The sequence below is a fragment of the Cyphomyrmex costatus genome, unplaced genomic scaffold (assembly GCF_001594065.2).
Source record: "Cyphomyrmex costatus isolate MS0001 unplaced genomic scaffold, Ccosl1.0 scaffold196, whole genome shotgun sequence".
Classification (NCBI taxonomy): Eukaryota; Metazoa; Arthropoda; class Insecta; order Hymenoptera; family Formicidae; genus Cyphomyrmex; species Cyphomyrmex costatus.
The window spans coordinates 299360-320748 of record NW_017275998.1 but is presented as its reverse complement, the minus strand read 5'-3'; the positions used below and the strand labels follow the sequence as shown (position 1 = coordinate 320748).

The window sequence follows — 21389 nt, the reverse complement described above, 5'->3', positions numbered from 1 at the left end:
TAATACAAGTTTGATGTTTTTTAATTTAGAATCGCGTCACATGTAATTAGACAATTGGATGCCAAATTTGTAAATTATATCGTGACAATAGACTTCTCCGGGACGTAAAATAGAACAAGGAAAATGCGACTGAAAAAAAATTATCTTGTAATGACAAATACAGTAAGGATTATAATCCTGCAATGTGTCGATTTACTACTCACATAATTAATAGCATTTGGATAGTTTTGAGGTTGAATACTGAAAGCACAGTGCTTCACGTAGCGAGCACCTTGCTTCCCTGAAATAAATTCCTGCGATTCACCTTCAGGTGCCACATATTGTTCCATCTTATCAGTCGCCTTTTCTTCTTCGTATTCCTCTTCATGATTTGAGCTATCATATGTAGCAGCAGGGTTATTGGCAGTCTATGATAACGATATATTCTTTGTATTTTTTTCGAGGTGGATTATTATGTATCTCGATTATCATCGCATTTACAGTACCTCGGAGGTATTGCATAGACGACCGCCTGTGTAGAACTGTACGCCAGGCTGATTCGAATAAATCTCCAAAACGCTGCATATATTTATTTATAATTCCAGAATATTGCTACAGTGAACCTGTACTATAAATAATACAATTGTGAGCCTTACCGACCACTTTTCGGATGAACCACTTGAGCGACGTACGCGTTACCCCCGTGCCAATTTGGCGTGACGCAGAAGTTATGGTCGTACCCTTCTCCTGGAGGAACCTGCAGCTTACGCAAATTCATAATGTCTTTTTACACAATTATTAGATCATGATTCAACTATTGTAATTTGCATGAACTTCAATTTGATGCCTTCTCGATACAGCTTTCCAGAAATTTTGGTACACGCAGATCCATAATGGTTCCTCCAACCCCTCGGATGCTGCCGGTTGGTATTGGGTCCGTATAATCCGCGAAGGTCCAGCGATCGCAGTTCAATGAGATCCTATGCTTCATCAATTCGTTTTTACCAGCGTCCTATAATTACATCCAAATAAGTAGACCTGTTATATAATTCTTACTGAAACTAGAACCATACCTTCTTTGGTATAAAAATAAAAAAAGGAGAAAATATTATATTTATTAAATTATTCACCGCGATTCTAGGATGGTTCCAGCTTCAACTGTGCTAACATTGTACAGAATGTATATTAATTACATGTCCAGCGAGGTTGAATAAAGAACCATGCGAGATATTCACTATAGTGGAGTTCGTCGTTGTCGCTCGAATACCTATTTCTAGTCTATTATCAGGCATCAATCTAAATCTCACTGTATTTAATACTGCACCAGGATATCCTTCTTCACCGTCTTCGCTTAGATAAGTCATGACGACTGAGCAGCCGTCAATATGCGATTCCCACAATCGCTGGCCAAAGCCCTTTGTCTGAAACGAAGGGAAATGTTTGGTATAAGATGTTTAATATGAATTTGTTAATTCTTTGATAAGACGGACTTACACCTCCGTGCAGATGATGCTTGCCGAGATAGTTTTTCGTTAACTCATAAGTTTTGCCTTTAATGACAATACTGCCGTCTCTTATGCGATTCGCACATCTGCCTAATATGCATCCAATAAATGGATTAATGTTGGTATTTGTATAGCCTGAAAAAAAAAATGTGAATCGTTCCTATTAATTATTTATAAAGTTAATTAAAATCGAGGAGATTAAATGAACATGATGAATAAATATGTAATTACGTCAAGAGTTCGTACTCTTCAAATCATCGAAACCCAGCACAACATCTGCGACACACCCAAACTTGTCGGGAAATTTTAAAGAAACGATCGTCCCACCCCAGGAAATAACGATGACCTCTAGGCCATTCTTATTAATCATCGTGTATGATTTTACTGGCATTAATCGGAGTCCTTTACTTTCAGCATCCTCGTAATATGTTTTGTTGCCATAGCGGCGTATTTTATCCTCCGCTGATTCTGTAATTAAAACGGCTTTTACATTACTTTATCATCGACAGAAGTCAGGCTATCTTATGAAGTAACAAAACACCGGCATAAATTTCTCCAAATATTCCTTCTGTGATTGTAATATCCTTGCAATTGCAATCGTAAGTAACCATATTTCATTTCTTAATGTTATCCAATTTACTGTCGAGCCATTTATTACAAATGATATAATAAAAACGAAAAATTTTACTGTTATGACCTCGTGTTTATATTAAACAATTCGTGACATTAATTTTGTGACAAGAATAATGAAAATAGCGGTTACAAAATATTCTGACGTTTTAAATATTTTTCGTTGTTTTGACATCAGAAAATCGCATTTTTTACTTTCTTGTAAAATATATATTATAATTTATAATATATATAAAATATAATTTATGATTGCCTAACATAAAAATAATTTTATAGACTGAGTTATATTGTTAAACCATTCTAAATTGTTTAAGAATTATCATATTTCGTAGGAATGTGGAAGACATTAAATAATCGCTCAAAGAGCTAAAACTTATTGATACTGTTATTTGAAATTATTTATTAATAAAATTATGATCAGAGTAAAAGTAAAAATAAGAGTAAATATAACGATTTATAGTTCATAAAATGTTATCATAATAATACAATATATGCTAAAATAATAAAATAATAAACCTATTTTATTATTATTCTTATTATCATTTTTATGTATACTCCAGTTATTATTTATAATTTTTATATAATTAATATTTATAGTGTAATGTACAATACTTGGAAAAATACATGAACTTTTTTAGTGCAGGTCAGACATCATACAAACACTTTTTTTGAATTTCTCTCTTTGTAGTTATTAGGAATAAAGACAACACATTAAAAGAATCGAAGACAGAATATGTTATTACGATATATTTTTCGCTTTTAAACAATCGAGTTTTCGGGGATCCATCGTGAAATTAATATTCATTCGTTTATTATATAATAATCATTTCTCTCTTCCCGCTCGTAGATAAAAACCGATCCTGTAGGATCTCTTGACAATCTACGTTCGTTGCCTACATCGGTAAAAAAAAAAAGATTAGATTCCCGCGGATCGAAAGTGAATACTTCCGAACTTATGCAAAAAATCGCTGCGCAAAAGTTATATTACATTGAAGAATTTTCCCGTCGAAAGCTTTGGATTTTTGCGATGTTTCTCGTTTACTTTAAGGCGCGCACTGAAGCGATTCATTTGTCTCACTTAAATACACGTGGAACACATTGCACTTAGCTTAACATACTTATAAACTACAGAATTACTCCATGCTTAAATAAATTGCCTGTGACCTGATAAATTGCTGTTACATCCTACATTTTTTTACAGTTCATGTATTACAAAGGAATACTGACAGAAAGAAAAATTTTAATTTTGCATATTTATGTATATGTATGTACCAAACTGTGATAGCCCCGCGCCAATAAGTCGTTTTTATATTTATGAAATACATTAAACTTTCTACACACGCCAGAAGCGTACAAATAGGAGCTACCACAGCGCAGAATGTGTGTACATCGAATAGACAATTCGTTTACAATTAATCGTCTTGGTCGTGGTCGTTATTGTACAATTTGCTAAATCGCGCAAGCTGCATGCAATCTCGATACAATCTGTTTACGTCGTAAAGTATATTTACACCTTTTAAATGCGACATCATAAGAAACAGCAGTTCAGAGAGCAACGGGCAAAATCCTCCATCATATGTTTCACGATGAGTATTTTTTTTTTTATTTCAGTGTCTTAATGTCCACTCTCGTTAGATCTAACTAAACTAGTGAGGACTATATTGTAAATGTGAGTTGCATATTGTATATTACATAAAAACAGGTGTTAGAGAGAGTCTCGCGTTACGAACCACATTCGTATGCTATTTCCCTCACATAAATTTCATAAATTTATCTTGTACCAAAGTGTGTCGTATATGTAACAAATGGCAGAGAGAAAAGAATTAAAAGAATGAGAAGAATTGACTATTGTATAACATTAATTAAAAATGTTAATCGTTTAAAGGAAGAAATTCATTTCTTTTTAAGTCTGATAAATTGGAGTTGTATATAATAAGATATCTAAAAAAAATCACAAATTACTGTCATTGGTATATATTATTAATATATAATATTATACGAACGAGATACATGATAAATTTATTGAGTTTTCTTTACAGTGAAATATATTTATAGATTGATATTATATAAAGAGACCTCAGTTGCGTTTGATATGATACAACGTAATTTATCTTGTATGTATACATATATATATATAGAATTATTCTGAACACACGTTTCATATACACGTTTTGCCCAACGAGTCAAACATATTTCATAAATGCTCTCTAATAAAGTATAAAATCGGATTCTTATCTCCTTAATCTCTATGCTAAAGTGTTTGTTATATATATAAAAAATAAATATAGCTTAGACTAGCACTGTCGGCGACGGATACGCCATACACAATAATAGCTTATTATATATATATATATATATGAACAATTATTCTCGAATATCAGCATTCACTAACTTCATCCAACATTTTCTCTCTTTCACTCTTCCTCGCGTTTTCTCTCGATTACCTTGGAAGCATTTTGAATTTCTATGTGTCACTTATTTAACGTATTTAAGTACGTGATATTAGCACCGCAGAAATACCTTCGCACAGTGTAGAGAGATATATTCATTAAATGTGTTGTAAGAAAGAGATAATTGTAATAAAAAAGCCAGATTATTATCTATTAATTCAATAAAGTTATTGCGAATGTAAAAAGAGAAAAGTCAATTAATATTGCAAGTTTTATCATTGCAAGAACGTCAATTCGATGGATCCACATTTTTTAAAGCTTAAGAAAAATTTCATGCATCTCCATCGTTTGTAAAATTATTTGCTAGAGGATTTCTATTGGTGGTTGACTTTTTTATTCTTCATTATAACTATCTGAGCAATACAGTTGCGTTCGAAATATGTTTAATGAATGTATAAATTGAAATATAAACGTTTAAAATTTTATACGTTTTTACACAGTTTTTATACGAAATAGTTTAAAACTCTATTTCATATTTTTATAAGTTGTCCGCTTGGGTAAACGAGTCGTTCGCGATGAAAACCACCAAAGAAATTCTCTTTCCTCTAACACATTTCATGTACATCACACACAGCGTACATTTACAATACTGATGATCGTCATTCAGGAAAAATAGTGTAAACGAGAAGCGGCTTTCACGACGAAGAAGATAAAAGAATCCGTGACTCCGTTATACGCTACATGAGGTTGATACAGTACAAACGAGACGTTTTTGATTGCTTCGAATGCGATGTAAAGACAGTGTAAGTAACTTTGATTAAAATTCACAGATTCAAACTAAATTCGAGCGTTTCCCGTCATCTCGTAATGCTAATAAATTAAGATTACGTGCGTCGCGTTTTAATTCATTACTCAGCGATCCGTATGTACATTCAGGGCAAATACAGCACGCAGTACGAGGTACACGAATACTTCTCTCTTAATATCGCCTGAATTATATTATTTAAAAGAAGGTAGCAGAAAATTGCCCACCTTTTCGAATTGATTCGGTACCCCACATTGCGAATTGAAATGCTTACAACTCGTTATTGGTGCAATACGGCGCAGACATCCACGAAGCAAATCCAGATTTTTATGTGGTCAATATCTTTCGGAGAAGCCTCGTGGATATCGTATAACACAACATTAGCTGTATAAGGAATGTATGTGAGTAGTCGCTATTTAAACAGTAATAATGATTCAGCGCTTATTTTTTTTTGTCTATATGTACAACGATCATTAGAAGGATCTTCGTCCTACAACGATCTTACAGCGTATGCATCTCGCGTTTTGCGCAGCTGCATGTTGTGTATTCACTTGCACACGACTCACGCTTTGGATACTTTCTACAGACACGCTCATAGATTATTCATACAACGGTGTACTGTTTTCATAAGGTACAAAAGAAGCGTGACAGCTGCACAAGGCGCGACTATCTAATCACGTCCGTCGCTACGATACATATAATTCACGTTTAAACGTCGAAAATGTTAATTGTACATGTCCTCCGCATTTTCATGAGCGTATTTGTCGATCATACGCTTTGATTGGCATAATCGAGGCGGTGGAAGTACTTTGGGTCGATGTATTAACCGTGTACATCTCCAATTGTGCATTGCAACAGAACGACGATGAACGTATCATTGAGCAGAGGCACTATCTTAATAGCGGCACAGCAACGTTTTCCTTCTCTTCAGAGCACACGAATCTTTAAAGAAAGTTACAAAGACAAACGGAGAGATATCTGGAGATAGAAGTGTTGAAAAGGCGAGTGCGCTGATGGCGAAGTACGATGGAGAATTTTGTCCAATTTGTTAATTTTAGCACATCGTGAGATGAAGGAAAATGGAATCGTATCGCTATTAAAATGACAATGGTACAACTTCAAAATACAATTACAATGACTAGTTACACTGATTGCGATAAGAAAGAGAGAGATTATGTCGGAAATACTGTAGATTAATACATAATCGCGAGAAAAGTTCGGCTAAGTACATAATACTACAACTAATACTTTGTAGCTGTCCGTATTTTGTAAAGTACATAAAATTAGATTATAAATAGTGATTGTTCGTCAACTCGAACCGAATTGATTATCCGTCTAAAACAACCGTACGTCCCTATTAATATACAATACTCGAGCTGCCGTTGCGTATTTATAATTAATGCGAATTGCTTGTACAAAATTGCACAAAACGCACAAAAATTTATACAATTTCTCACAAGACTGCTGTCAGTACTTTCTAGTAGGAAAAAATTAAGATAATCACCATTACGCTATTTAAACGCGCAATACGTTATCTGATAAAAGTACAAGCAAAGAAAATCTATTCTTCTAACTGGACCAGTTTAAACAATACGGAAATGACGTTTATTTCGCCGTGTCTATCACAAACTCTGGGAGAAATAACTTTGGAACTTTCAAACATCGAAAAGCGCAAATATCTTCTAAGCTTACACCAATCCGACGAAATGTCAATCCGTATTGCGTGGAACAGTTCCTTACGTTCCAACAAATCTCTCTGGAATGTTTTATATGTATATTGCGCCGAGCCGAATATCACCAAAGTTACGAGAAACACACTAACGTAACTTCATATTAAATGCGAGAGATAACACTTTCGTTTCGCTGAAATACTGAATGTCGAAATTTCAATATCGAAAGCGAATATACCATGGCGTCGTTAATATGATAGTTGCCGAAGAAAGAACACACCTTTTCTTTAATCTTATTAGCGCAATGGAATTGCATATTACATGCATCCCGATAAATTCCCTCTATCGCGAACTCGACTACCGCTTTCCTTTTCACTCTTCAAATACACGCGAATCGTTCAGATGCTGATTATATAAATGCAATAACGTTTTTGGAATGTCTTAATAAACCACAAAGAATGTCAAATTGCATAGCTTCGAGTGATGATGTGTTTATTACTCAACGATATCGTTATATAGACTGAGGCAATTATCATCTTTAACATCTTATAAGCCATAAAAAGACATTTAACAAAAAGTAAACGCTGTACAAAAATCATCTTATGGTAATAATTTTTGTTTTTTAATGTATATTTCAATATTTTTTATCAATATAAATTAACTTTAATCTCGATTTTACTTATTTTTATCTAGTTCCAAGAATTCGAAGAAGATAAAGAGCAAGTCAAAATTTACTTACTTAAAATCCTAATTATTTAATTCTATAACTAACTCATTTTTTCTAATTTTAAAAATTAGGAGAAGATGAAGGACAGGTTGAATTTTAGATTAAAGTTAAATTACATTGATAGAAACGGATATTACAAGTGTAAGTTAAACCGAGATTAAAATTAATTTACAAATCTACTGAAATAAATTTGATAAAAACAGAAAGTTATTTTTTAAATTAGAAATTTATGATCTTTAAATAATTAAGATTTGAGAGATTCTCTTTAAATAATTAAATTATTTTCCTATTAATAAAACAGTTATTACCTCATTCTATACAAATTATCGTATTAATAAAAAAATATTAGTACACATAAAATGTATATCCATTACTACATTAAGTTAACCGTTATACAAATTAATGTCAATTGCTAGAGAAAATATGAATTAAATTTATTTAGAAACTCTGTCGTTAATGATTGAAACTGTAAAATACATTTTGTATTTTACAGAAAAATATCTTCTCTCGGAATAATATGCAATTTGAATATATATCACGTCACGTCGTAATCTTCGCTCGTGTGTAGTATATATATGTATATATTTCTACACGCGACATGTATATCAAATATTATTATGTTATCAAATTAAAAAGTTTCGCCCAATCACGTATTACGCTACGTTACATGAATTTCGCAGAATTGTATACGTGTTGTATGGAATGTTGATTCCCAGACTTGTTAATGTACTGCTACTATTGAGAATCGTCCGCGGGAGGCAGTGCTTCGATAACGTGCAATTCGTTTTACAAATTCTTCTGTCAATCAGCGATCATAAGATTTCGTAATCGCGATTGTATAATCGAAGGCGTAACGAGATCAGTCCTAGGACTATCATTCGCTAAAAATATGGATAAATAGATAAAATATCGACGAACCCAATCGATTCTGCTGGTTCTACACGAGAGAGAGGTGTGCTTAAATAAGCCAGTGCTATGACAAAAACTCTCTCTCAAGCTCTGAGATGCTCGGCTTTCTACTTCGATTGAGGCGCCGATTGGCCTGCAATGGTATTGTGATGTCCTGGCTCTGACCGTGAACTGGGATGTCCAGCAGTGTTTCTCTGTGAACGTCGCGTGCCGACATGCCATCGCGATCGAACGTAACTGGCGAGAAACGCACTCGACTGATTTGGCTATCCTTGGCGGAAACATAGCTCGAATCCTCGGAAGTGAGTGAATCCGGTGGCGTTGGATTCGTCGGCGTGCCCGAACCGGAGTTATTTTTGCTCACGCTTTTGCTGGGCGAGTTATACGGATTGTAACTTGATCGTTTCAGACTTGAGCGTAGCCGCGTGACTACCTCCAGATTACTCGGTCGCTCGCCCGAATTTGAGTTGGAATCATGAGAGTTCTGGCGAGTCAACAGCGGCGAGCCATACTCGTGATTAAGTACGCTGGCGCCATACGTCGTCGCCAAGTTGGAAATAACGTTCGATGGTCGTTGATAATATAACATCGGTGAATATACGTTATAGTCGTCCTCGTCCTCCAGCCGGAACGTCGGGTTGACATTGCTCTGACTTGATGTGCTGGCGTTTGAGACATTCGAAGAAGTGCGATGATGCGTGTAGGGCAGAAGTCTGGATACCGGCCTGGCTGGACTGTTCATGCTACTCGGATTGTCGTACGCGTGCGGGAATTCAGGACACTCGAGCATCCGGTCGCTAAAAACAACAAAAGATCCCTTATTAATCTAAAATCATGCTCCAATGTTTATGTCATATGATTTCGGTTTCTCCAAGTCGGTCGCAAAACTGTATCTACAATCTAGAGGAAATAATTGATCAAAAGTTCACTCATACATCTAAAAAGTTCTATTCATTTCATCGATTTCAAGATTATGCTGATATCCCAAAAGTGTGAAAATTCCGTAATTTTGTAAAAACGAAGATATCGGAAAATATGTAATGAAATACGATTCTTCAAAAAAGCTATTTTTTTTTTACATGGATGTTGATCAACCATCTCTCCTAGGACGCGAGAGATAATTCTAAGTAATGCCAAGCTTCATCTTTGTATGGCCATCATTTTGGATAGGATCGTTCGACGAATTGAAACTGTTAATGTTTTATCATCAAAAGTCCTTTTAAATAAACCTCCATTTGATCCTTAGTGCCATTTCTTCCTTCCTCGTGGAAAACTTTCAGGAAACTCTATATAATATATTTCATTAATACTTACTGATACTCTGTAGGTATAAAATACGGTTCGGGAGGTCGATAGTACTCCGGCGGTACGACCGTGTACATCGGCGGTCCATAATCGGGGAATGGAGTGACATTGCCCATGTATATCGTTGGCACCCTCTCCATACGGTCGACACGGGCTGCGTCGTATGCATCCTCGTTGCTGGTGCTGCTCTTCCTTCTTGGGCTAGGCGTTGGGGCGTTGGAGCCTGTCGTACTGTTCGTGTAGTGCTGTGGGGAATCCGTGAAACGCAGTGGCTTATCCGGCATCGCCGCGGATGGTAGACCAGGCGCTATCCCACCCATGTTACTCAGGAACGGCCTGTAATGATAATCACGTAAATGTATGTTAAATAAGATAATTATCATTCCATGTCTAAATTAAACCAACTACATTTTACTTAAGAATGTATTATACGTATTTAACAAAATGAAAAAATATAGATTTTGATATTGTATTTGAAATTAATGTAAAAAGTTTGGTAGTGATTCAAAATCTAGGTAAAACTGTTTCAACAAATAGCAGATATTTTAAAAAAATAAAAAAGATAAAACGAAAACATTTTTCATTTAAACTAAAATTGTATTTTAAATATAAATATTGACCTCATTAAACTGTTTCATATATATGCAACATTTATTTATGGAAAGTATAAATTTCCAATTTTCCTCTTTGAAAAAAAGTCTTTTTGTAGAGACTATACACCTGAGCCCGATTTCAAAACTGTAAGAATAACTTTAATCTTAGTTTTATTATTTATCTCTTTCTAATTTAAATAATTAGAATATTATGTTTTTTTTAATTCTAAGAATTAGAAAAATAAATTGTAAGTTAAACCAAGATTAATCTAACATTTGTGGACCAAGTCCTAATACACATCTTGAATGATTTTCTCTAAAAAAGTTTTTCCTTTTTGTCAGATTACCTGTAATGGTGTGCCCGTCCGTGATAAGTATTGTGCGGGTAGCCGCTGCTCGAGCTGAACTCGTAATCGGCACCGAGATAGGAGTTGCGATTCGATCCGGTGTCCGCTTGAAACCACCACCTCGGCGGATCTTCGTCGCACTCACCCAGCCGTGGATACAGTCGTGGATGTATCGGGGATATGTTCGACATTCTCACGTCATAGCCGGTGGCCACACCGGCTAGCATCGCCGCGATGTTGTACAGTACCAGCTCGACTATGCTTAGCTTTGGTTTTTTCGTTTCGCCGTTGTAGAGGGTGGGCATGGGAACAGGCATCGGCATGATGTAGGGCCCGGTCAGCCCGGGCTTCAGAGGGTATTCCGACGTTATCCAATCGGTCGACAGATCGGGCGGTAATGCTGTATAATCTATAAAAGATATTCAGGTTGTTTTTTGGACGACGACAGGTGTAGCACTCGCGCAATCCGCTCGAGAGTAATAGGATCATTAAAGCGAATCTACAAAGATAATTGACAAATTAATTACGGTTTCATTTATAAGCATAATATATACTTCTTTTTATTTTCCCCGTCTTGCAAATTTGTAAATACGGTCGGAAATTGCTTACCTTGTCCGCGCTATTAACTAAATCTTTAATTAATTTAATGTCTTGATGCATATCTTACGCTCAGAACTTTAATTTTTAGTAGTGCTACAGCTTGCAATTTATATATGCTTAATTGACTTATTAATTGTTTATTATTTTTACTCATGCACAAAAGCAATTAAAAAAGTAAAAGTTAAGAATGTAAATTAAGTATTATCTTCACGCATTAGCGGTTTCTACTTGCTATGAACAAACCCCATTAAAAGGTATGCATCCAAATTGTACAACATATAAGACATATATTAAAAATCGGCTAAGCCAAGTATCTATAAATTTAATGAAGTATTTATAATTAAATACACATGTGCATCATTTTTAAATTTATTTTAAAATGATGTGAAATATTCTTTACAAACTGCTGATATTGGACTTAGCCAATTTTCATAAATAGTAGCAAAGTTCAACGTACAAGATAAATGTTTCTACTGAACTACTAATCCTTATCGTAATGTATAGACTTCGTGCAATATATACTACGTGCAAAGTTGTTTAAAGATATATCCGAAAGGTATTGTGCTCCACATCTAAAACATAAAACATTCCAAACTCTATTTAGAATAGATAGTAATTAAACGATAAATTACTGTAGAGATACTGTCTCGTACACTTTTACTTATAAAGATTCTTTTTCTCATTGCACGCATAGACTTAAAATAAAACGACTTAGAACAAAGTCACATAAAGCCGGATTATATAATTGTAGCGGAAGCATTTAACCAGATGGTTAACGTTTGCAAGTCCCTATTTCTCGCAGCTGTCAAAATTGGCATGTACGGAATTAACACGCGAGTAATATTTATTCCTTAGCGAATCTAGGACCTGAGGAAGAGAAAGGAACCATACCCAAAATCGGAGTTAAGTTAGGATCCTACTGGAAGCATGCAAGGATTGTTTTTTTTTTTTACGCTCGGCTGTCTCTCGGCACACCGTACAATCCCGGTTACATGTAACGTTGGTAAGCGGTGATGAATATTCGTTAATTTGATTATGGACGAATAATATAATTGTTTATTTTTCTACGGAAACACCGATAAAAAGGACGATGTAAGAAATATATTATGCCGTTATTATCGAATGTAGCAAAGCAAATATCGCAAACCGAGCGTAAAAATTCAGCAAAACGAAAAAACAAAATTCAACGTGTCCAACTGAAAAGGTTTTATTGAAAAAAATTTCTATTTCTAAATACAAGTGTGTGCGTGTGTGGTTCCGTGTGTCGAATGTGATGTGTGCAAAAATCTTTGCTCTCGGAAACGTTGGAAGTTTGGCATAACAAATAGTACAGAAAAACGAACAATTCGCTGAAAGTTGTATTTAACAATTAATAAATTTGCAATCGATCTAAATGCACATAAGACAACGAAATAAGAAGGGCTAACAAATATATATTTCTCTTTTCGTTTTTCTCTCACTCTCTCTTTCTCTCTCTCTTTCTCTTCTCTTTCGCTCACTTTCTCTCTTTCTCTCTCTCTCTCTCTCTCTCTCTTTTCATATACTATACAATATATATGTGATGTAATTTTGATTTTTTGTTTCGTTTAATAAAATTATGACTATGCAGATATACAACCTTGACAACGCTCCAATGTAAAAGTACCGTTAAAGTTGAACTTTGCGGTAATAGACGAAGCGTGTGACTCTCTTTCGCGTAGTAGTGGGCTGTTAGATCTGCTTGTTAGAAATGTTATGTCTTCCAGATAAATATCAGAAAAGAACCAACACCAGAAAGACTGTGTGTATACATATACATATATAATATATATTTCTTTTTAATATTCTTATTAGATTTTAGCTTACTCGGACTACGAGTATCACATCGGCTTAAATTAGGATAAATAATTCGTAAATTATATAGCGCGTGAGGGGGGGGGGTGGGAGGGTACAAAAAAAGAAAAGAAACAAGTCCGTGCCCTATGTATAAACGTTTTAAGGATTTGGTTTTATCGCTTAAATATACCTTCAATTCCGTCTTTCGAGGCAACTTTGAGCCCTCGAATGCATCAGCTTCTTCGCGTTTCTCGTCGTAGAGTAGGTGTGGGGGGGGGAGGAGAGGGGAATTAACTTAAATTTCTAAATCTGGTCCCTTACCGAATCTAATCCAAACCACCTCGCAAGTCTGAATAAGTTCACGCTGCACAGGAGACCAAGTCCCATCCCGATAAAATGATCTGGGAATATACTACATAATGGACGCGAGACATAGCGGGGCAACAAAAGTATCGCTCAATCAGACGTCCACGAGAAGTCCGTACAGTTCATCCAGAACAAAATCTAATTGTGTCGTCCACAAACGAAATTGATAGAGACAATGAGAAAAGACACTATCGATTGGTGTACACATGCATTATCACTATGTGATCAACCACTAAGCACTAGCTAATAACTACATGATAAGGCTTCATAGCAAAAGTCCGTTCAATTATGAAAGTAAAAAGACATTGTCTACTTGAGATCCTTGCCTTAGCTTTACAATACGCAATACAAACCGTCGTTCGATAAAAAAAAAAAAAAGAAAAGAAAGAACAAAATTCGGAGTAAAAATCTAAATAGAAGGAAATGGGGTGGAGGAAACATCAAGTGAATACGACATAACAACCGTTGCGTGAAGAGAAAACTTACGGGTGTGGTAGATGCTTTCCTCAGAGAGGCCTGCGATAGAATAGAAACACACGATCAGTACGAAGTCATTCAAATACCATGTAAAGAGAAAAGTGCGGCGGATAGGAGGCATGCCATCCGAAATGCGTTTCGAGCTGCAGGCTCTACTTGCGTTCTCGTTAAATACAGGGCATTCGTAATTCGGCTGCGCTTCCTTTACAATGTGAATCACGGATACTATGCACGCGTGTCCCAAAAAGGGAAATGTATCCGAATTTTGAAATTAAAAGAAACAGCGCGGGCACGTACGGAACGCCCTGTATGCAAAAAGTCGCGGGAGTACATCCGTTTCGTCGAAGCCACGCGCGATTACTTGTCACCCTTTCTCGAGAATTGTTCGCCAGCGAAATTCTTAGACACGACGTCGGCATCTTCGGAGGTCGAGCGACAGAGACTGGCATGATCCGGAGGAGACGCGGGCAGACTTCTCTTTGGACTGTAATTGGCACGCGGACTCTGACGATCGTTTCCCTCTTGGAGGCCATCGGGCGACGTTTGCGTGACGCTGTCGCCATCGCAGCTGCGCAAGTATTCGTTACTTCTGGACTTGTGATGTAAAAAAGAATTCATCTCGATGCCGTGGTCTAAACGGTACGCGGTGGCGACCGGTTTCGCGGGCGACACGTCCAATTCGAATGCGATCGGTGATTTTTTGTGCCTGGAGCCCGTCGTCTCGTGGTACGGTCCCAACGAACTCTTCGACCTCGAACTGTCGTTCGAATGCTCCGAGTCGAAATTGCACAATTCCGATTCGAGACTCTCGAAGTCTATCCCCTCGCGTGAGTTAGCCGCGAGAAATCTAGGCACCGAGACACCGACGTTGCCCAATATCTGCTCGCTCGAATCGCGATGGCTTAGTTGCGGTATGGATATGACGTTTTCCAGGACGCTGTACTCCACTTTAACCGTGGCGGTTTTGTCGTCGAGCGCGTCCCGGCTGCCCCACGTCCTCATCTTGTTCAATACTCGCAGCGGACTCTTGGAAAGGCGCGACTTGTGCTGAGACTGTTGAGTTTTGCCGCCAATAGAATTCTCGGGGCTCGACTCCAAACCGTCGTAGTCGTTAATTTTGATAGTTACAGAGTTCTTTCTCTCGCCGCTACGCGGTGAATTCAGGGAGCTCTTACGCGAGCCGGATGGCGACCGGAAGAAATCAGCTAAGGATGCCAGCCGCGATTCCGAACTGTCCCTGCGCTTCGACTCCTTCGATTTACTTCTGTCGCGCTTCTTACTCTTGACCCGCTTCGCGGTACCTACCAGAGTGGACGCTACGTTCTGCACGAAATTCGTGGAGTACGAGAGCTCCCACTCGGGCGGCTTTTGGCACTTGGGCGACGTAGCTTTCGGAACCGTAGCGGCCGCGCGATGACCCACCGTTTTTAGATAATCGTCGTTGATTATCGAGGGCTCCTCCGAGAAGTGGGCCTTGAGATTATTCGAGGGATTTTTGTTTTGCACAACTACGGACTCGTATATGTCGTTGTCCAAAATAACAAAGTCCTCGCCTATGTTGCAAGGAGCACAGTACCCGCCCAGCACGATGTTGTCGAGCGAGTTTTGCATATCGTTATAGCTACTACATCCTGGCTGATTGTCTATCAGGTTATTGGCTGAGGAGTACAATTTTTTGGTGGTAGGGTTACCTATTTCCTGCAGAAGCGGGGAGCGGTGCGCGCTCGCCAACAGGGCTGTACGCAGAGGTGTCTTTTCGAGATCTGGCGCGGAACGGGACCAGCGTTTGCCGCCAGGAGAGGCGGGGTTCGGCGGCTGAGTGATAATAGCCCCGCGCTCACGTTGATGTAGCGTCGATGGTCCCCAAGTCTTACCCTTAACTCCATCCGCCGGTACTAAACGGGGAAAGAAAAAGAAACAAAGTGCTACTCACTACGATACTACTAACTACTCTTCTCATCTCCTTCGCTTATTCGGCGCGGAGGTAAAGCTTCTTTACGGATATACTCTTCGTAAAGCGACTGTCAAACGATATAACTGTGCACGCTAATTTCAGCAATTTATAAGTATATACTATGATAATACATTAGCTCAAAGTAATCGTGGTTTTTGCAAAGAATAGAAAATAAAATGGAAAATTATCATATATAAAAACAATAAAATTGTGCACACCATGCCGAAAAAAATATATATCGACACGAATAAAAATACAAAGTGTCTACCACGAACAAACAGTGTTACACTCAAATTGTTCGATTACAATTCCAATACGTTTGACTCGCATGTAAAGTCACTCATATTGCGCATAATACATCGTCATAATCACGGTACTACTAGAAGCGATATTTCAAAGTAAAAGACTACTCACATGCAATCGCTCTGAGCCTCGGAATGCTGGGTGAGCCTGGTGGACTATTCGGTCTCGATGGATTCCTCACTTTACCTCGATCTAAGGCCGTGTCCTGAACGGTGATCGTGTGACGAAAATCTAAACAATACGTCACCAAAATTAATTCACAATATTCCATTCTGATGTATGTTCCAAGCAGAGAATATAATAAATATTTATCGATAATATTTGTAAGAAATCCGTTAATTGTACGACATGAATAGCATAATAAAGTAGGTATTCTTACCCGAAGGAGCACTGATGTTGCTCCCAGGTTCTTTCTTATTTAATTTTAATCGCGACTTCTTAAATTTGCCACGTCTCTTGTTTGGCGTAGGTGTATTTTGCTGTTGAATGATCATCACGGTGAGCTCCCTCTCTAAAATAGCTATTTCGCGCGCAGCTAATTCCTGTTCTCGCTGTCTCAAATTTTCCTCGTGCTGTCTCTGTTGCACCTGTGCTTTCGTTAGTTCCTCTTCCCTACAGCGCAGCTCCTTATGAGCAAAAAAAATGTGTCAGAATTTAATTTATTTAAAACAACATAATTTTATTTTACGCTCTTTATCATAACTAGAGATAGATAAAGAAAACGAGAGAGAGAGAGAGAGAAAGAGAGAGAGAGAGAGAGAGAGAGAGAGAGAGAGAATGTATTTTTATTTAATAAAAAATAAAAAAAATAAACATATAATTCTTTCTATAACAATGATATCTTAATCCAACTCTGTTGTCTTACCTCTTCTAAAGAACGGCATGCCTTTGCAAAGCATTTAAAATAACGATTGGAAATATTATTCATTATGCATATTTATATATTAACAGTAATGTACACACATATATGTATATATACATATATATATATATAATGTAAAGATAATAATTTACACAATTATGGCTGTTAATATATGAAAAAATATATATCATGATTTAATATATACGAATGTATAAATAATTAGCGTGTCCTATTAAATATATATGTATATACCTTTTCCTTCATGCGCAATCCATGCAGAACTTGTTCGATCTCCAGCCTCCAATCTTCCTGCATCGTGTGAAAAGATTCGTGTGGCGTTGCCGCGAATGCACTGCGCACTTCATCCAAAGCGTTCAAAATATCCGTGAATCCTGGTCGAGCATGACTATCCGATGCCCAGCACGCTGTGATTAATGATCATTTTTAGTATATTTTTACTATATTCCTCCAAGATGCATTAATATTTCAAAAATAACAGCTTATTTAAATATTACGAATTTTTTACCTTCCATAAGAAGACTCCACGGTTGAGGACAGGTAGATGGGATTGGTAGAGTCAACTTATTGACGGCAACACCATACGCTACAGCCAGAGCATCGATACCCTTATACGGTGTTTCCCCAGTCAAAAGTTCCCACAGTAACACGCCATAGCTATTAATCAATATTTCAATACTTTAATGGAAAGTAAGCACAATTAAAAAACAATCAGAAACTTTTCTTTAATAATCAGAAGATTTTCTTTAACTCTTTATTACTTGCGTGAGATATTTCGGCTTTATATAAAATCGTTAAATGTATAATTATTTTTTTTTATATATATTATATTTAATATAAGTTGTTTCACAAATAAAATTTTTTACATTTATCTTTATCTAAAGGATGTATAGAATATTATTAATCTTTATTAAATTGTAAATCGTCAAAGAGAGAAAAATAATAATTAAAATGTAATATAGGAGTTAGAAGAGGTCATAAACATCCCACGCAAGTAAAGTTTAAAAAGAGTACCTAATATAGGGTACGTTTTCACGCTCACATACTGTAAGCATAATTTCATTTTTGTTGTCTATTAAATACAAAGAATAAATAATTGCTGCAAGTGCAAAGGAACGCACATATAGTTAAATACTAATTCTAATTTTTTAATAATAAATCTGATAGTTTTAGAACTGACCTCCATACATCACTGGCTTTGCTGAAAGTACTCTTTTTAATAACTTCTGGCGCCATCCAAGCATACGTGCCCGCCGCAGACATACGAGTCGTTTTGTAAACTTCCCTTGCCAAACCGAAGTCCGTGATCTTTAGAGTTTTGTATTGAAAGTCGTCATTTTCAATCGGTTCACTCAGTAACACTGTCGATATAAAAAAATTATTTATAATAAAAGTAATACAATTTGTTTATTTTATTGTTAAATACAATTATTGTCATTAATGTTAAGGTATCTTACCGTTAGAACTTTTTAGATCCCTGTGAATAAGACTTATTGGAGCTTTGTTGTGAAGATAATCCATCCCTCTCGCAATCTGTATCGCCCAATCGACTAATACATCAGGCCTTATTTTCCTACCACTGAGAACTCTGTTAAGACTGCCACCACGGGCATATTCCATCACAAGACACATATTGGGCATCTTTAAACACACTCCTTCCAATTGCACAATATTTTCGTGTTTTAACAACCAGAATAATTTTGCTTCCTGCTGTACATTTTCTAATGTTGCACTAGGTTCCTCGCCTGCATCTTGCCGTGCAGCCTTCACAGCAACTTCGCGTTTTTTCCAAAAGCCCCTAGAAAGAATAAACAAATTTATTAAAGAAGACTTTCGATGGAATATATATATATATCTTGAACTTATTTTTAGTGCTTTAAAATCAATATATCGGAATCTTTTTTATAAAACATTTTTAAAACAATAATAGCTTTATGCATTTTATAAATTACACTTTGCACATGTACCTGTATACTTTTCCAAATCCTCCAACACCTATAACTTCTTCCAATTGTAACTCCTCAAAGTCGATCTCGATTGGTTGGACTTTATCGATCACCGACGAAACTCGATCGATACTTTCTGCCTCCGCGACGAAATTTGCTGGAAAAATTCCCACTTTTCCACGAATTTTTCCAGTCCACCATCCATCATCACCTGAGATTTTTGTGTCTTTCGACAAAACCTGTTGCAGGAAATAATAATAATAATTTGGTATTCTCTTATGAAAATAATGTATTAGACCATTATAATAATTACGTGATATATGAGAATAATAGAAAATTCAACTAAACGCACTAGTGTGCACTTGTACATGTTAAAGCCGTTGTACACTGATTTAATCTCTATAAATATGAAATGCAAATATTTTAAATTATAAAATACAAATTTACTTAATAGTATGATAAAATGAATCAACAATTTAATGGTTTAATTTACTTTTATATTTATATTAAATACATATTTTTACATCAATTTGTGTATGATGGCTTTAATATGCACACTGAGTGCATCTAATCAAATTCGATATTATAAGTTACCTCAACAGTTTCTCCTCTCTGCAGGGATAATTCGTCTTCACCCTGAGCGACATAATCAAAGAGGGCTGTGAAAATAGTGATGCTGTTGTCCTGCCGTGACTGAGAAGAGGAATGTGTACCATGGGATGGACTAGTTTGTTGAGAGATAGTTCTAGCAGTTCCACCGCTATGTGTGTCAGAAACGCTGCTATCAGACATATTGTTGCTAGATGTACGTCCATATATGGACCCGTAACTGTAAGAAATTATCATAAATGCACAAGACGATATCACAAAGACATAATACCTGTAGTCATCAAACTCTATCCTTTTTACCTAGTATGACTATTGGTTCTGCTGTTGTACTGATACCGTGGCGATGAATTGGCCGTGTTGGGACTATGCGGATGTGAGGAGCCATTCTCTGAGTAGAGTAGGAAACGCTCGCTCCGATGACGAGCATCTGGTTGTCCGTGGTCCATCAAGGTAGACAAGCCTCTCGCCGATAGCCCGGCTGGCGGCATATGGCTCAACACTCTTCTTACTCCTCTCTTCTGTAGTGTATATCACACCCCTGTCTTCTCTCGGCGCGCACGACGATATTTTGCTGTTTTGTTTCACGCAATGTAGGAAATAAGACGCTAGGGTAGTATTCACCGTTTTCTCTTACTATTCTGTCTAATGTTTACCTTGTTGTTACCCGATAGTGGGGATAACTTGGGATCATATGTTATGTATATTATCGTCGTTATTCCGTGGTTGGACGCATCCTCGACAACGACACACAGTCCCGTACCTCCGGAACACCGTCGGCCGTGTTTATATCGGCTTCGCCGATGTTCGGGGTCGGTCGTGAGCACTACGACTGCGAAATCGGACAATGCGCGACCACGTCGGTGCTATCGTGCCGCTTTCCATCGGAAATCGGGGAACGTGTGAGCGTTCTCACGACGACGGCCACCGGGGCAAGAATAATACAAATCTCCCAGGGGCTTTTGTGTTCCTACCACCCCATGTACAAAAACAATCTCATCACGGTAGGGACCGGCATTCTGAAGGCGCGTGTCCGTGTGTGCGGCGGCAGCGGCGGCGGCGGCGCACAGGGCCCCGCTCGCCCTACCTAGGGAACACTCGCCGCGGGGTCGCGGCCCGCGGGAACGGTGAATTCGGCCGGGACGATGAAAATCGCGTCGCGCTTGTGGCGGAACTCGGTCCCCAGACTGGTCCCGCGCGTCAGGGTGTGTATACCCACAAGCGCCCACTCTGTGTTGACGGGGGCCCTGTATCTTCTCTCGCGCTGCTCGATTAAACCGCGTCTACGAGCGGCCCCCGAAACCCGGATGGCGGCGGGATTCAAGCAGACGCCCTCGCCGGCCCCGAGGACACGACGCTCCGCGTCAGACCGGAGACCGCGTGACGATGCCGCATTTAACAATAGAAAACGGAGCAGCACTCACAGCAATAACCTCGCGGACGCCATGTTTCGTACGACGGCCCCGCCATCGACGACCGACGTTCCCGTAGACGGCCGCCACGACGATTGAATCTCTGCGCCTCGGACGGCACCGCCATCTAGTCGAAGTCACGTGATCCGGTTCACTTTGGCGGGAAATTT

The 21389-nt window shown here is 37.6% G+C and overlaps 2 protein-coding genes across 2 annotated transcripts; both read right to left on the bottom strand.

The window, feature by feature from the left end:
* Positions 1 to 14: 14 nt before the first annotated feature.
* Positions 15 to 2166, bottom strand: LOC108773022 (aldose 1-epimerase). Its single transcript, XM_018538714.1, has 9 exons — positions 2026 to 2166; positions 1731 to 1952; positions 1474 to 1619; positions 1173 to 1400; positions 827 to 991; positions 636 to 736; positions 486 to 558; positions 204 to 407; positions 15 to 129 (listed from the first exon to the last, which is right to left on the bottom strand). The coding sequence occupies exons 1-9, from the start codon at positions 2093 to 2095 to the stop codon at positions 37 to 39; spliced, it is 1302 nt and encodes a 433-aa protein (XP_018394216.1). The 5' UTR covers positions 2096 to 2166; the 3' UTR covers positions 15 to 36.
* Positions 2167 to 8679: 6513 nt separating this feature from the next.
* On the bottom strand, positions 8680 to 20355 carry LOC108772982 (mitogen-activated protein kinase kinase kinase 11). Its single transcript, XM_018538665.1, has 15 exons — positions 20111 to 20355; positions 19796 to 20030; positions 19223 to 19440; positions 18713 to 19053; positions 18436 to 18616; positions 17764 to 17912; positions 17490 to 17662; positions 17241 to 17261; positions 16755 to 17001; positions 16487 to 16606; positions 15810 to 16013; positions 14128 to 14157; positions 10861 to 11269; positions 9930 to 10256; positions 8680 to 9412 (listed from the first exon to the last, which is right to left on the bottom strand). The coding sequence occupies exons 1-15, from the start codon at positions 20296 to 20298 to the stop codon at positions 8680 to 8682; spliced, it is 3576 nt and encodes a 1191-aa protein (XP_018394167.1). The 5' UTR covers positions 20299 to 20355.
* Positions 20356 to 21389: the final 1034 nt, after the last annotated feature.